At 35.9% G+C, this 16,963-nt stretch overlaps 2 protein-coding genes across 2 annotated transcripts in view; both read left to right on the forward strand.

The window, feature by feature from the left end:
- Positions 1-3,390, forward strand: part of GLIPR1L1 (GLIPR1 like 1) — a 29,011-nt gene extending 25,621 nt beyond the window's left edge. Inside the window, exons 5-6 of the mRNA XM_061121972.1 lie at positions 3,188-3,214; positions 3,302-3,390. Of these exons, the coding sequence (XP_060977955.1) occupies positions 3,188-3,214; positions 3,302-3,390 (116 nt within the window). The remainder of the gene's footprint in view (positions 1-3,187; positions 3,215-3,301) is intronic.
- Positions 3,391-11,646: 8,256 nt separating this feature from the next.
- GLIPR1L2 (GLIPR1 like 2) overlaps positions 11,647-16,963 on the forward strand; it is a gene marked incomplete at its 3' end in the record, with an annotated part of 34,789 nt that continues 29,472 nt past the window's right edge. Inside the window, exon 1 of the mRNA XM_061133021.1 lies at positions 11,647-11,877. Coding sequence (XP_060989004.1) covers positions 11,647-11,877 — 231 coding nt within the window. The remainder of the gene's footprint in view (positions 11,878-16,963) is intronic.

Genomic DNA, 16,963 nt, shown 5'->3' on the forward strand with positions numbered 1-16,963 from the left:
GGAAAGAGCATCCTTCGTAACATCAACTCTCCTCTTTATGGATCTTCTGTTCTGAAATCTGGACCTTCCCGTCTTTGTTGCTGTTGCAAATGTCTCATGCTCTTACACATTGTTTTTCTAATGATAATAAAATAATAATAGTAAAAGATTATTTTATTTGTATTTTATGCTCGATGAGAGATTTTGTCAATCACAAATGATTTCATTCTGGAGATTTAGAGAGCTGTATTCTGTGGTCTCCAAAATAGCAACTTAAAAGCTACCAAGGCTACAATAAATAAGCTTTAATACTTGGTAGGAGGTATTCCCCCAACTCATTCCATTTCCAAATTGTTCAGAAATCATTTGCCTATTCCTTGCCCTTTGCTTTTGAAAATTAATGTTAGGATAAGCTTATCAGTTCTACAGAAGACCTTGAAATTCTGAATGGAATTACATTGAATTTAGAGATAAATTGAAGAAGAAATAACTTTACAGTGTTGACCTTTTCAATTAATAAATACTGTTTATTTGGGTCTTTTTATATATCTTTTTAAGGCTTCCCTAGTGGCTCACACATAAAAAATTCTGCCTGCAATGCAGGAGACCTGAGTTCAATCCCTGGGTCAGGAAGATGGCCTGAGGATGAGATTGGCACCCCACTCCAGCATTCTTGCCTGGAGAATTCCATGGACAGAGGATCCTGATGGTCTACAGTCCATGGGGTCACAAAGAGTCAGACACGACTGAGAAACTTTCACTTTCATTTATATGTCTTTTACACTTTGAAATTTTCTCAGTAAGGTCTTACATCTCAGATTGCCTGGTGATCTATATGTGTTGATGTTACAAATGGAATTTTTAAGTTTAGTTCAGTTCAGTCACTCAGTCACGTCCGACTCTCTGGGACCCCATGGACTGCAACAAGCCAGGCCTCCCTGTCCATCACCAACTCCTGGAGTTTACTCAAACTCATGTCCCTTGAGTGAGTGATGCCATCCAACCATCTCATCCTCTGCGGTCCCCTTCTCCCCTCACCTACAATCTTTCCTGACATCAGGGACTTTTTCAAAGAGTCAGCTTTTCACAGCAGGTAGCCAAACTATTGGAGTTTCAGTGTCAATATGAATGAATTCCAATGAATATTCAGGATTGATTTCCTTTAGTATTAACTGGTTGGCTCACCTTGCAATTCAAGGGACTCTCAAGAATCTTCTACAACACCATAGTTCCAAAGCATCAATTTTTCAGCGCTCAGCTTTTTTATAGTCCAATTCTCACATCCATACATGAGTACTGGAAAAACCATAGCCTTGACTAGACAGACTTTTGCTGACAAAGTAACGCCTCTGCTTTTTAATATGCTGTCCAGGTTGGTAATAACTTTTCTTCCAAGGAGTAAGTCTCTTTAAATTTCATGGCTGCAGTCACTATCTGCAGTGATTTTGGAGCCCCCAAAATAAAGTCTGCCACTATTTCCACTGTTTCTTCATCTATTTGCCATGAAGTGATGGGACCGGAGGCCATGAACTTAGTTTTCTGAATGTTGAGCTTTAAGCCAACTTTTGCACCCTCCTCTTTCACTCTTCTCTTCTCCATGGGATCTTCCCAGATCAGGGATCGAACACAGGTCTCCCACACTGCAGGCAGATTCTTTACCAGCTGAGCCACAAGGGAAGCCCAAGAACACTGGAGTGGGTAACCTATCCCTTCTCCAGCAGATCTTCCCAACCCAGGAATAGAATCGAGGTCTCCTGCATTGCAGGCAGATTCTTTACCAGCTGAGCTATCAGGGAGCTCCCAAGTTTCCCTCACAGAAGGTAAATTCTTGTTAATATTTTACTTATAGTTTTTGGATTTAATTTCAGAATTATGACTGGCTTATAATTTCCATCTCCATATCTCCTCATATGATTTTGACTTCAAGTTTGTAGTAGCCTCATAAAAGAAGTTGAAAGTTGGGAACAATACTTCTGTTAATATTTTGGTTAAAGTTTGTCTAAGATTCTCATTATTTATTTTTGAATGTTTGGAGGAAATTTTCTATAAAACTATTTTGTTGTGGTGTGTGTGTGTTTACAGATGTTTACTAACTTAACTTCTTTAAATGTTATATGATACTCAGGTTTTGAGGGGTTTCACACATTTTTGTTTTATCCGTTTTAATGACATTCTATTTTTAACTTTGCTAATTCTGCTGTGTTCCACTTTTTAAGTCCTATGATTTTTTACTTCTATTGATCAATTTCTATAGAAAGTCAATTTCTATCTTTTTTTACTTCCTTTTTGAGGGGCAGACATACAGCATAATGGTTAAATGTATAGGCCTTGGGATCAGATGGCTTAACCCAGGAGGTGACTAAGAGGATTAAATATGATAAACCACACAGAGTGATTTGGGACCAAAATAAAGTGCATGCATGCTAAATTGCTTCAGTCGTGTCCAACTCTTTGTGGCCCTCTGGACTGTGGCCAGTCAGGCTGCTCTGTCCATGGGATTCTCCAGGCAAGAACACTGGAGTAGGTTGCCATGCCCTCCTCCAGGGGATCTTCCCAAAATCAAGTAGGCTCTCAATAAATTTTAGCTATGACCATAACTAAGTTCCTCATTATTTTCTATCTCTTGACCCTTTTTATCATACTAATCATTTTCTCTGATGGCATATTTTAATCTCCTATATTCATTTATTCAATTTTAAAGTTGATGATAGATTTTCTCCCCTGATACTTCTCTAAGGAAAAGAACATTACTTTTTCCTAATAACCATTATATCCAAAGCCTAGAGTCATGCTTAATACATAGTAGACACACATACATGAATAAATGAATAAAAATAAATGAAATAAACAAACTCATAATAAATTGCAGAATCCTCATATCCAAATCCTCAATATGAAGGAAATATAGTATTTTTATGGGACTTTAAATGGATATGGCAGTGTCAAAAATAAAGTTAACTACTGTATATAGTTTTGTCTGTTTCAGGCCTTTTGCCTTCAATATGTGAGATGTTCTTGAAATATTTTTTGACACGACATTGTTGGCAGGGAGCATCATATAGATTTTTAAGTACTATGGGATTTGCAGAGAAGGCTTCAGTTTTCTTAAATGAAAAAACCAAGCTAAACTTTCTAAGTTGACTATCTTATTCAAAAAGCCAGAAAAGCAAATGAATGAGTTTAATGTATAATTTTTTTTCTATTTTAGGTAATAAAGAACGTGATAAACCTCATAGTACGTATCAAAATCTTTCAGTATTTATTCAATTACTTCCTCTCCTTGAAACTAAACTGAGCTCTTAAATATTGTTTTTATTGACAGGATATCCAGGTTGGAACCCATCAGGGACACGTCAGCTGATAGCATGTAATCCATTGTACGTAATTTCTGTCCTTCTGACAATATTTTAATTCTCTTTTATGTACAAGGGAAATTCTCTGACATGACAACAAAGAAATAGATTATGGTTAAGTGTAACTCTTACCTGTTTAATTACTAAGGCTTCTAAATGCTTTATCTGTTATCTAAATTTAATGTGTTTTTAATTCAAAAGATGTACTATAATATAGAAGGGTAGCAATAAAACAAAGCAAAACTTAAGTGACTTAAAAATTATTTTACATGTATCAAGAGTCTTGTTCTCTAATATTCTAGATGGTCTTTTAGTTAGAGTACACTTAAAGAATTAAACATTTCAGATAGTAGGTATTTTCCTTAAATGCCAGTAGTTCTCTTTAAGAGTTCCCTCGTTATTCAGAAACAAAATGTTATTAAGGAAAGTTTCAAATAGCCTGTAATGTTATATTATGGTCATAGTCAGTAGTTGGGGAAAATGATGAGAACAGTTAAACTCAAAAAGGGAGAATTAGGAAATTTTACTTTTAGGAGATTTTATTTTTAAATGTACCCTGTATACATAACAGGATGCAGGTATACCTTTTAAAGTCCTGTACAAAATTATCTGTAGTATAATTAACAACATCTCTACAAACCAAAAAACTGGTTCATTCTGGCATTTTTTTGTCTGAAGACCAAAAAAAAAAAGAAAGAAAGAAACAAAACAGATTATTCAATTAATTCAGTTTTTTAAGTCACTTAATGTTGAATAGTTGACTTCTATGTACTAAATAAATGATCTAGATCCTTTTCTTCTCAACTAAAGCAACCACCAACTTCCCTCAGCTGTAAATATTAAAAATCATAATATTTTTATGCTGTAAATGTATTTTTACATGATTTGAAATGTAAATGTATTTTAAATGTATTTTTAACCTGATTGCAGTCTAATGGCAGAATTCATTCTTTGGGAAATCTGTCTGCCTTCCACTGGTTGTAGCCCACCCACATTGTGGAGGGTAATCTGCTTTACTTAAAGTCAACTGACTGTAAATGTTAATCACATCTAAAAAATACCTTTGCAACAATATCTAGACTAGTGTTTGACCAAATACCAACCACCATAGTCTAGCCACACTGACACGCAGCATTAACCATCACACTGCTGCTCAGCATCAACATGGTGTGGAGAGTCATTACCATGTTAGTAAAATAAATCATTGCTATTTGCTTAACTATTGCATTGTTAAAATGTGAGTTCATAATTAGTTACCCTGGCAGTTTGAAATAGGCTAAATGTAAATTGACATATATACATAGTACATTTTTCTGTTTTATTGTTGTGTTTGTGGATTTTTAATTAAACTTTTTCAAATAATTAAAATATCTTTTGATTTTCAATATAATTATTCTATTACTTCTTTAGATTCCTTAATCATCCAGGAGCATATGTTTCCTTAGGTAGATGAATTGAAATTCTACAGGCCATACTTAAAAATGAAATTTTACAGAATTATACCCTCTGATTTTGAAAAAAAATATGTCAGGGAGTATTGCATTAGCACGGCTACAGGATCTTGTAAGTAATGGCAGTTCTCAGATAATGGGATTTCTACATGCAGAGCTTTCTATCTATGCTGAAGCTGTGAGCAAAGGCTGGGCAGGTGGAGTGCCTCTGCCTTACCAGTGGGGCTTCCCCTCATTAGCAAGAAGAGAAAATTCTGGACCAACAAAATATCTTTTCCTTGTGATCATAACCATAGGCTCTTGACAGGATATCTTAAAAGGCCTGGCATCACTTTAATTCTTTTACTCTGAGAAGATGTTGCTTTAATAGTGACCATAAGTGACCCTCCAATTTCACACAGTTTGGAATTATTGGACAAACAGCTCTGTACTCAAGTCTTTTCAAATTACTGAAGGCAGTTAACTCAGGGTTTGAACAGTGCATTATTCTGGGGATCTTTTGGTCCTACTAGGCTATGTTTGAAGTTTCCAGAAGTGATCAGACTCATCAGTTTTAACTGGGCCAATTGTATCCCATTCTTACTCCTTGAAGGATGGTGAAAAGATGGTTTAAACTGTAGTCTCTGTAGTTTTTGATTATGCATCCCTATTATTAAAATAAAATATTGTAGAGTAACTAATATTCCTGGTTCTCCTTGGGACTGAGGGGGTTCCCAGGACATAGGAAAACACAATAAACCCAGGACATTCCCTTACAAATCAGGAGCTGATGTACCTAAGCTTGAGTTAGAAGTATGAATATATCATGTAATTATATGTATCATGTGTGTTTTTACAATAGAGTATTATATGTTTTACTCCAATCCAGTATTTTAAAATATACAAAAATTGAACCTGAAAAGGATGATGTAAAAGTGAATTTTAAAAAACTGCTAAAGAGAGGACTTCCCTGGTGGTCCAGTGGTTAAGAATCCACTTTGCAAGGCAGGGGATGCAGGGTCCATCCCTGGCCAGGGAGCTAGGATCCCACAGGCTGAGGGGCATATGGGCCTATGTGCCATGACTACTGAGCCCACGTGCTGCAACTGATACCAATGCAGTCAAATAAATAAACAAAAATGACTGCTAAGGAGATATTTATGCTAGGAAGATGAGTCCAACAATCAACAGTGTGTGCTTGCCCTTGTATTGTATTGCCTTGTATTGTACAGTTACAACTGTAACTGACCTGAAGTATTTTCTCAGCTCTTTTGGCAAGACATATGATTATTTGGCGATGGCTGGCTAGGTTAAAACTAGGTAACAATCTGTAATTAAATTCACTTGAGTTCACATACTGGAACGAAAGAAACAAGCAAATTCCATCATCATCCCTCACAGAGGAACTCCCATTTTCCCCTCAGGAAAGCTCCACACCACTTGACATTACCCCTAGTCAAAAACCACCAGGAACCCCTCTGCAGTTGCATACAGTGAATTTGCTCCTTGTAGCTAGTGAAACCACACCAGCTATCATAAGAATAGCTATCACACCACTATCATAAGAATAATTCTACAAATATGTATTAAGAATGCATAATAGGTCTGGTAAAACGCTGTTAAAAATATAATTTAGTACTTGTCCATATAACAAGTGAAAATGAAAATGAGATATTTTTATTAACAGTATTAACTTAATAATAGTAATAACTAACATTAAGCAATGTTTACAATGTACCAAGCACTTAGCAATTTACATGCAATACTTTATATAATCCTCTCAGTAATTCTGCTATTAACTTTCATTTCTTGAACTGCTAGTAGATTTAAACATTCTCACAGAAATGTCAAGACTGACAAGTATGTATTTTGAGAGTTATCAAGACCGTCTTGGGGAATGCTGTCCTACAGCAAAAGGATTCCTAGGAGTTGTTGCACACATGCAACCATGCTAAATAAACATTAAGCTCCAGAATACAGGAGTCAATGTCAATTTAGAAGTCAAAACTTTATATCAATAGTCCCAGGTTTATACTCAATTTTTTGACTTTCCCCAGTAGATAGAGGCAAGTTACATTTCCAGAGACTCAAATTCATGCTGGAATCTGGCTGCATACAGATCACCTTGTCAAATAGGTGACAGGAATAGATGGCAGTACGAATATTTCCACTACACGGTTTTGGCTCTTTTGTGTTTTGGCCTGTTTGTTTTTGGTGGTCAATTGCCTGTTCATCTCCTTCATTCATTTTGCTAATGGTGCTATTCATTTTCTTAGAAATTTTAAATGATTCTTCCAAAGTGTTAGTCGCTCAGTCATGCCCAAATCTTTGCGACCCCATGGACTGCAGCCCACCAGGCTCCTCTGTCCATGGGTTTTCCCAGGCAAGAATGTTGGAGTGGGTTGCCATTTCCTTCTCCAGGGGATCTTCCTGAACCAGTGGTCGAACTTGGGTTCCCTGCACTACAGGCCGATTCTTTACCAACTGAGCTACCAAGAAGCCCAAATGATAACGCGTCTTAATGGCATGTCAGTGATTTTAATCCCTTGATATTTATGTAGCAAGTATCATTTTCAGTTGTCCTTTATTTTCATTTTAATAAAGTCTATCTTTCCACTCTTGAATATTGGATTTTATTTGCAGCATCCTTTTGGTTTTCTCTTGTAATGCTTCTCATGTACCATTAGCATCACTTGAATTTCTGAATTATAGGAAAGAACAACCAAATGAGGACTGATAGAAAAGTGAAAAAAGTAAGAAAAAGAGTCAAAGGTAAAAACCATATATCTTCCCAATAACATTCATACAGAGAACAAAATCACACTCATTAGTATCTTTAATCTTCTTTCATGATCATTCTCCTTACGTATACATTAAAAGAATGTATTTTTGAACTTGCTAGCTTTTATCAAAATCAGAAATGATACAGAATTAGAGTATTATTTCCTTAAAATTTCAAAAACAGTGTAAAGAAACTGAAAACTTAAGGAAGTCCCAAATCAACTGAGATAAACAAGGTGCTTAAAATCTATTTACTAAAATTGCCCTGATGTTTTAAGTAAAGCTATATCTCTGTTAGACACAACAGAAAAGTAAATGAGTATTCAAAAAGTACACCAGCAGCAGAACTTTAATGAGAGAACATAGTGAAACTTAATTTTCACAATGCTTTTAAAAAATAGATGATTCTGTCTCTATCCTCCAACAATTCTTATGCCTTCAAGAAACTTAATGTGTAAATCACTCTAAAAATTAAGAAAGTAAAAACTTATTTGAGGGCTAATGAATAGCCAAAAATTCCAACGTTTCAATAGTCACAGACCTTAAAACTTATGAGAAAACGAACATATCTTTTGGTACTGATGAATAATCTGTAATTTAATACATAATATGTTAAATAGTGACTAAATAATCCTCACATGTTATGTGCATATTTAAAGTTTTTTTTTTTAATTTTAAAATGTAACACATTTAAACTATATTTTGTATGAAGTACATGATGCCAGCCAATTCACTGACAGATATGAAAAGCTGAATATTTGCAAAACATCTTCAGGAAACCTGACCTCCTTCCACACAAACCAAACCAGACGTCTCCATGTGCCCTTCCTCTGTAGTCCCGTGTTAGACACCTGAGTTTGAACACTGGCTCTAACACTTACGAGCTGGATGGCTTTAGACAAATTACATGACTTCTCTTTTTCTCAGCTTTTCCACCTGTAAAATGGAGGTAAGAATAGTATCTGTTTCTTAGCAAGGAGGTATCACCTCACACCAGTCGGAATGGCCATCATTACTAAGTCTCTAACTAATAAATGGTGGAGAAGGTGTGGAGAAAACGGAACCCTCTTACACTATTGTTGGGAATGTGTATTGGTGCAGCTACAATAGAAAACAGTATGTAGGGTCCTCAGAAAACTAAAAATTGCGTTGCAATATGATCAACAACCCCACTTTTGGGCATATATCCAGACAAAACTTTAATTTGAAGACATATGCACCCCTGTGTTCACAGCGGCAGTATCTGTGACAGCCAAGACATGGATTCAATCTAACTGTCGATGAACAGATGAATGGATAAAGAAGATGTGATATATATATATATATGTATATGTATATATATACACACACATATATATATGCAATATATACATGAATGGAATACTCCTCAACCATTAAAAGAATGAAATAATGCCACTTACAGCAACATGAATGGACCTAGAGATTACCAAACTGTAAGTGAAGTACTTCAGAGAGACAAATATCAGATGATATCACTTATACGTGGAATCTAAAATACTACAGAAACAAACATATCTACAAAACAAAAACAAACTCCCTGATACAATAACAGATTTGTGGTTGCCAAGGGTGAGGGAGGTGTAGGAGCAAAGGCCTGGGAGTCTGGGATTAGCAGGGGCAAACACATACAGGATGGATAAACAAGTTCCTATTGCATAGCACAGGGAACTATATTCCACATCCTGTGACAAACCATAATGGAATAGAATATGAAAAAGAATATTTATGACTGAATCACTTTGCTTTAAAGCAGAAATTAAACACACTACAAATCAACTATACTTCAATAAAATTTTTAAACATAATAATATGTGTTTCTTAAGGTATTTATGATTTAAATGAGCTGATACTTTCTGAGCATGTAAAACTGCACCTGATATTTCTGGGAACAACACTGTGAACATAATCACCACAAATTTTACACTAAAAATGATTAAAATGCTAAGTTTTATGTCATGTATTTTTTACCCCAATAGAGAACAAATGAAACAACTTCTGAAATAATTTTTAAAATGAATTTTAAAATAGCATTTATTACTCTGTATTACAGTTATTTGATGATTTGTCTGTATCACTTTTAACTAAGTTTGAGCAAGCTCCGGGAGACAGTGAAGGACAGGGAAGCCTGGTGTGCTGCAGTCCATGGGGTTTCAAAGAGTCAGACACAACTTGACAACTGAACAACAGCCTTTAACTGAAAACTTCATGTGGATAGACTACGAATCTCGTTTGTTGAGAATTTATGTCTCTAACACCTAGTGTAGGTTTGACACACAGACGTCCTAAAGAAATACGTATTAAATCAATGAGTAAGATGTCCAGCAATGGAATGAGCTACCTAAGACATAGTGACTTCCCTATCAATGATGTGTCCAAAGTAAGTCTAATACATTGGGACTAAAGTCTAACACTTCTTGCTAGTCTAAGATGACATTATTCCATTTATCTTGTGCTTTAACATAGCAATTTTCATAGTCTAACAACAGAACCAATATAATGAAGGAATTCCATCTTTCATCACTTGTCGCCTTTACCCCCACAGTATACTCTGATCATACTAAAACACTTTTAGCCTCTTTGATCTCCTGGGATATTGTATGCTTTTCTCTTTGTTTAGAAAGCACTCTTTATCTTGTGTGCTTCACTTTCTTGATGTCACATTCCCCACACAGGCTTACCTAGTCCTCAAAAAGGGGGTTAGCTGTCCCACGCGTAATGCCAGAGCACTTTGGCTTTGTGTTTCTCCCATGGCATAGAAGGCCCCAGTTTGCTAGTTCTCCAGACTGTAAGCTACTTGGAAGCAGGATTTTTGCCTTGTTCATCGGCCTTTCTTACCCTCCTAATACACTACCTGGTAATATACATTTAATAAAAAAGGCATGAATGAAAACATCTTGTGAGCTATGCTGCTTTATATTGTGTACACCATTTTTTTTTTTTTTTTTTGGCTGTGCTGGGTCTTGGTTGTTGTGCTTGGACTTTCTCTTGTTAGTGAGCACGGGTTTCAGGTGCCTGGAGGCATGTGGGATTTTAGTTCCCTGACCAGGGATTGAGCCTGTGCCCCCTGCATTGGAAGGCAGATTCTTAACCACTGGACCATCAGGGAAGTCCTACCATAGATAACTTTTTCAAGCACATGCATTTTTAGATATTTTTGTCAAGCAATTGCAATGCTTTCTTTGTGGCAAAATTCTGTCCCTTGTCAATGATTTTTAATATCTTCTTAACACTATCCAGGACAATATATGATATGTAAATGTGTACCCCAAAACAATTTTTTTTTAATGGCTACAACTTACTTTCTTCAAAGCAAGTTTTCTTGAGCAAAATATATGACGCTAAAAAGAATCGCTGGGACACTAGCCATTTTTGTCTGAAACAAAGGAAAACCAAAAAAAAAAAAAGTGTTGTCGACTTTTATCGTGACAGTTTATCAGAGATGATATTGATACTTCAGACTGTCTACACATGCCGGTGGAAGAAAAAAATGAAAATATTTTAACTTTATGAGAATTCGATGAGCCCTAATCTAGCCCCTACCTGCTGAGCTTTCCACTCTTCTCATTTATCCTGCAGTTTCCCACAAAGGATCATTAAAACATTGTGAAAATCTCAATAAGGAAGTTGGTCTACAAGAGGATATTCTTCCCCAGGATGGAAATAAAAGGAGCATCTTGCACTAAAATCCCAACATAACTAGCAAGGATTTCTGTTTTTCGACTGAATTTTCATCAGTATCACAGAATTCGCAAATTACTCAGGTTATTTACTCAGCAATTGACATTTACTCTGTAGTCGACTCATTAATAAAGGATGACACATCATCTGCTGTCAAAAACCGATTCTAGATATTTGCCAACATTACTTTAGAGAAAAACCTGCACTCTCGTAACTCAGCCGTCTGTTTCGGGTAATTCTGCAGATGGTTTTCACGAGTCTTCGCCGTTTTGCCTCTTGCTGATACTTCCCCTCCCCGCTCCCGAGAGGCGGGGCCCGCTGCCTGCACCGCCCCTCCGCGTTGACTGGTAGGCCGCCGGGGCGAGCCTGCGCGTGCGCACTGGCCTGTCCGCGGCAGGTGGACTATGGCGGCCCTGCGCTTCTCCGTGGAGTGGTACGCCCGATGGTTTCCTTTGACGCAGACGGGCATTTGGAAGGTGTGGCTATGTGAGTTCTGGCTGCTACTGCTGGGTTCCGGTTTGAACGCGAATGTTTTGCCTGACGAGGAGGACGTAAGGTTTATCAATGAGTACGTGAACCTCCACAATGAGGTCCGGGGCAACGTCTTGCCCCGAGCGGCTAACATGCGCTTCATGGTGAGGCCCTAAGGCGGTTGCCTAAACCTCCGACAACCCCTGCAGGGTGCGCCCCCTCAGCCGCAGAGTTTGGGCCACTGCTCTGCTGAAGGTTGTGGGGAACCACACTTAAGAGTTTGGATTTAAAAATACACGTAAAGTTTACATGTTCAAGAAATGAAAACCACTATCACTCTAACGCATTCTCGTCAGCAAAGGTTTGCACAGGGCTGGGACTGGGGTGAGTAGAGCTCCTCGCCTGGGGTGCAAGATTTAAGGGAACTTTCCATTCGAGAAAATGACAGTTTAATGCAGTGTTGTTTTTTAATTTGAAAATCAATGCAAAACTGCTCTTGATGAAAATCGTATCAATTTAAGCAAAGCCAGGATCTTTAAGCTTGAACTGGGGAGAGGCACGCGTGCCCCGCTCAGGATAGTGCAAGGGAGAAGACAGATTCGGTTTTTACTTAAAATTCTGAAGTTTTACCATGGATGTTTTCACACCAGTTTTGCCTTTTTAAAATATTTTTTTATCATGGCTATTGAGTTGTTTGGTATCCAGCCTAAATTTTGCTCTCTAGAGGGTGTTTCATTCACGTCTTCCTAGACCAGACCTGATTTTGCATTCTCTAACGTTGTTGTTCTAATTTCTCCGTTGCATTTCCCGCTATTTCTTTATAATATCTCATCAGCTTTTCCTTTGGTGCTGTGGAGTCTTCATGATTGTCATTAAAAAGGAATGCACAATTAATTAAGTAACTACAGGGCAATTAGGAGCTTCCAATATACATTGTAAATATCGCAAGGACCGTCTTCCTAGATGTCAGTCTTTTCTTCCTTCTGGATTAGTTCTTTAGGAAAAATTCCAGGAATGTGAAAAAGAATGGTTTTTTCCTATGTGTACGATACATAGGAAGTACAGTATTGAAGGACTGTGCCAATGTAAGCAAACATTAAAAGTGTAGAATTACTCTGTTTTCACCACATCTGACTGACTGGGTGTTTTCAATTCCTTGATAAACTAATAAATTATAAAGAGGGAACGTTCCTTTAATGTTAATTTTAAAGCCTTGTTTTGATTGGACATAGTTTTTTCTTTCTTGGTCATTTTCTTTACCTTTTGTATTAAGTTTCTTCTTCTCTTTATATATTTTCTTATATAAATATACTAGTATTGTATCTGCTGAAGGTAAAGTTTTTATCTTTTGAATTTAGTTAGAATTTGAGAATATTTGAGAGTGATATATATATATATATATTTCACCCTTTCACACTTTGTGATTACTTCTATTTCTTTCAAGTTTGAACATTGACCTTCCTCCTGATAATGAATAATCACAAAATTTTTTAATACAACTTTTAATAGATTTTGTATTCTTAGTCTCAAAAAAATTTTATTTCAAACTTAAAGCATAGAGAATAATTTGTGTCCCTACCGTATATATCTTCATATGTGAACATTTTTGAAGGAATAGTGTTTTGGGTACAGTTTAAAGCCCCAGTCAAAATTTTATCCTTCTGTTCTTTCTAAAAGTTGATGTCTATTTTTCCCTTAGCTTTTACTAGGATATAAATAATAACCAGTAAATAATATAGTCTATCATAATAGTATGTTCTACTTAGAACTTTGCCTTGACACGTTTGGAAATCATACATTTTATTTTCATTGGTTATGCTCAACATTTTAGTGTATATACTTTATAAAGTCCAAAATTAAGCAACATCTATAACCTTCTTCTGAATATTAAAAAGATACTACAACACACAAATTCTGTCTCCTGCCCATGTCCATGCTGTTGTTGTAACCTAGTAGTTCTGCTCTACCTTGTTTTTAAACTGAAAATTTTATTGGTTTTTTTAATTATAAAATATACATAATATAAAATTTATGGTTTTAACCATTTTTAAATGTACATTTCTATATACCTTTACAGTGTTGTGCAAGCACTATCACTGTTCATCTCCAGAACATTTTCCTCCTCCCCAACTGAGACTGCACCAATTAAGCACTAACTCCCCATCCCCTTCTTGCTGCTGGCAACTACCATTTTGCTTTTCTGTCTTGAAACCTTGACTGCTCCAGGTATGTCATATAAGAATCTGAAGTGTTTTTCTTTGAGATTGTCTTGTTTCACTTAGCATGTCTTCAGGGTTCATGCTGTAGCATGTGTCAGAATTTCCATCCTTTTAAAGGCTGAATAATATTTCACTTTATGGATATATGATATTTCGTTTACCCATTCATCTGTCGATGGAACTTGAATTTCTTCCACCTTTTGGCTATTGTGGATAATGCTACTGTGGACATAGGTATGTGAATAAATATCTCTTCAATACCCTGCTTTCACTTCTATTGGTTATATACCCAGAAATGGAATCGCCAAAACAGGTAGAAATTCTGTTTAATTTTGAAGAACTGATATTCTCTTTCTCATAGTGGCTACACAGTTCCCATTCCTACTAGCAATACACAGGGTTTCAATTTCTCCAAATCTTTGCCAACACTTGTTTTCTGGGTTTTTGGGTTTTTTTTTTTAGTTCATAAGTGGTGTGAAGTCATGTCATTATGGTTTTGATTTGCATTTCCCTAATGATGTTAGGTTGAACATCTTTATTCTTTACGTATGTAGAATTCTTTATATATTATATACACACACACATATATATAGAGAGAGAGGATTTTTTATATATTCTAGATAAAATATCTTAACAATACATGATTTTCAACTGTTTTCTTCCATAGGTTGCCTTTTCATTCTGTTAATAGTATCTTTTGATACACAAAAGTTTTTAATTGTAATGAAGACTAATTCATCTATTTTTTATGATGTTACCTGTACTTTTGGTGGCATATCTAAGAAATCATTGCCAAATCCAATGTCATGAAACATGTCCCCTTTGTTTCTTCTAAGAATTTTATAGCTTTAGCCAACAGGTACATAAAAAGGTCCTCAACGTGACTAATCATCCAGGAAATGCAAATTAAAACTACAATAAAATATCACATCATATCTGTTAGAATGTCTCACATCAAGAAAGACAGGAGATAGAGAGACAAACAACAGAATTACTGAAATGAAAACTACTCTAAAAGGAATCAGTAGTAGAATATCTGAAGCAGAAGAAGGAATCAAATAAAGTAAAAAAAAAAAAATGGAAAGAACTGAGGATAGTCTCAGAGACCTCTGGGACAATATCAAAGTCACCAACTTTCAAATTATAGGGGTCCCAGGAGAAGAAGTGAAAAAGAAAGGGTGTGAGAAAATTTTTGAAGAGATCAGAGTTGAAAATTTCCCCAATATGGAAAAGGAAATAATAAAGTCCAAGAGGCTTTATTGGACTTTACAAAGAGTCCCATACAGGATAAAACCAAGGAGAAACATGCCAAGATGCATACTAATCAAACTAACAAGGACTAAACACAAAGAAAGAATAGTAAAAGCAGCAAGGGAGAAGCAACAAGTAACATACAAGGGAAACTCCATAGGCTTAACAGCTGATATTTTGCAGAATCTCTGCAGGCCAGAGGGGAATGGCAGGATATATTTAAAGTACTGAAAGGGAAAAATCTACAACCAAGATTACTATACCCAGCAAGGATCTCATTCAGAATTGATGTAGAAATCAAAACCTTTTCAGATAAGCAAAAGTTAACAGAATTCAGTACCACCAAACCAGCTTTACAACAAATTTTAAAGAGACTTATATAGTCAAGAAATACAAGAGAAGAAAAAAAGATCTACAAAATCAACCCCAATTAAGAAAATGGAAATAGGAACATATATATCAATAATTACTTTACATGTAAACAGATTAAATGCTCCAAACAAAAGACACAGACTGGCTGAATGGATACAAAAACAAGACCCATATATATGCTGTCTACAAAAAACCCACCTCAGACCTCAAGACATGTATAGACTGAAAGAGAGAGGATGGAAAAATATATTCCATGCAAATGGGAAGCAAAAGAAAGCTGTGGTAGCAATCCTCATATCAGACAAAACAGACCTTAAACTAAAGACGTTTATAAGAAATAAGGAAGGACACTACATAATAATCAAGGAATCAATCCAAGAGGAAGACATAACAATTGTAAATATTTAAATACCCAACATAGAAGCACCTTAATACGTAAGAGAAACACTAACAGACATAAAAGGAGCAATTGATAGTAACACAACAATAGTAGGAGACTTTAACATCCCACTCACACCAGTAGACAGATCATCAAAACAGAAAATTAATAGGGAAACACAAGTCTTAAAAGATACATTAAATGAGATGGATCTCTTAAAAAAATAAAAAAATACATAAAAAATGAGATGGATATCTTCAGGACATCCCATCCAAATGCAGAAGAATACACCTTCTTCTCAAGCGCACATGAAACAGTCTCCAGGGTGGACAACATCGTGGATCACAAATCAAACCTCAGTAAATTTAAGAAAATTGTAATCATATCAAGCATCTTCTCTGACCACAATGCTATGAGACTAGATATCAATTACAAGAAAAAAAAGTGTAAAAAACACAAACACATGGAGATTAAACAACACATTTCTAAATAATCAACAGGTTACTGAAGAAATCAAAAGAGAAATCAAAAAATTTCTAGAAACAAATGACAGTGAAAACATGACAACTAAATATCTATGGGATACAGCAAAAGCAGTTCAACGAGGGAAGTTTATAGCAATACAATGCTACCTCAAGAAAACCATTGAATAGACAACCTAACTTTACACCAAAGCAGTCTTGTGAAAGAAGAATGGAGCTGGAGGAATCAACCTTCCTGACTTCAGATTATACTACAAACTCTAGTCATCAAGACAGTATGGTACTGGCACAAAAGCAGAAATATAGACCAATGGAACAAGATAGAAAGCCCAGAAATAAAGCGATGCACCTATGGGTACTTTATTTTTGACAAAGGAGGCAAGAACATACAATGGGACAAAGACAGTCTCTTCAATAAATGATGCTGGGAAAACTGGACAGCTACATGTAAACGAATGAAATTAGAACACTTCCTAACACCATACACAAAGATAACCTCAAAATGGATGAAAGATATAAGTGTAAGACCAGAAACTATAAAACTCTT

The sequence above is a fragment of the Dama dama genome, chromosome 3, assembly GCF_033118175.1.
Source record: "Dama dama isolate Ldn47 chromosome 3, ASM3311817v1, whole genome shotgun sequence".
NCBI lineage: Eukaryota > Metazoa > Chordata > Mammalia > Artiodactyla > Cervidae > Dama > Dama dama.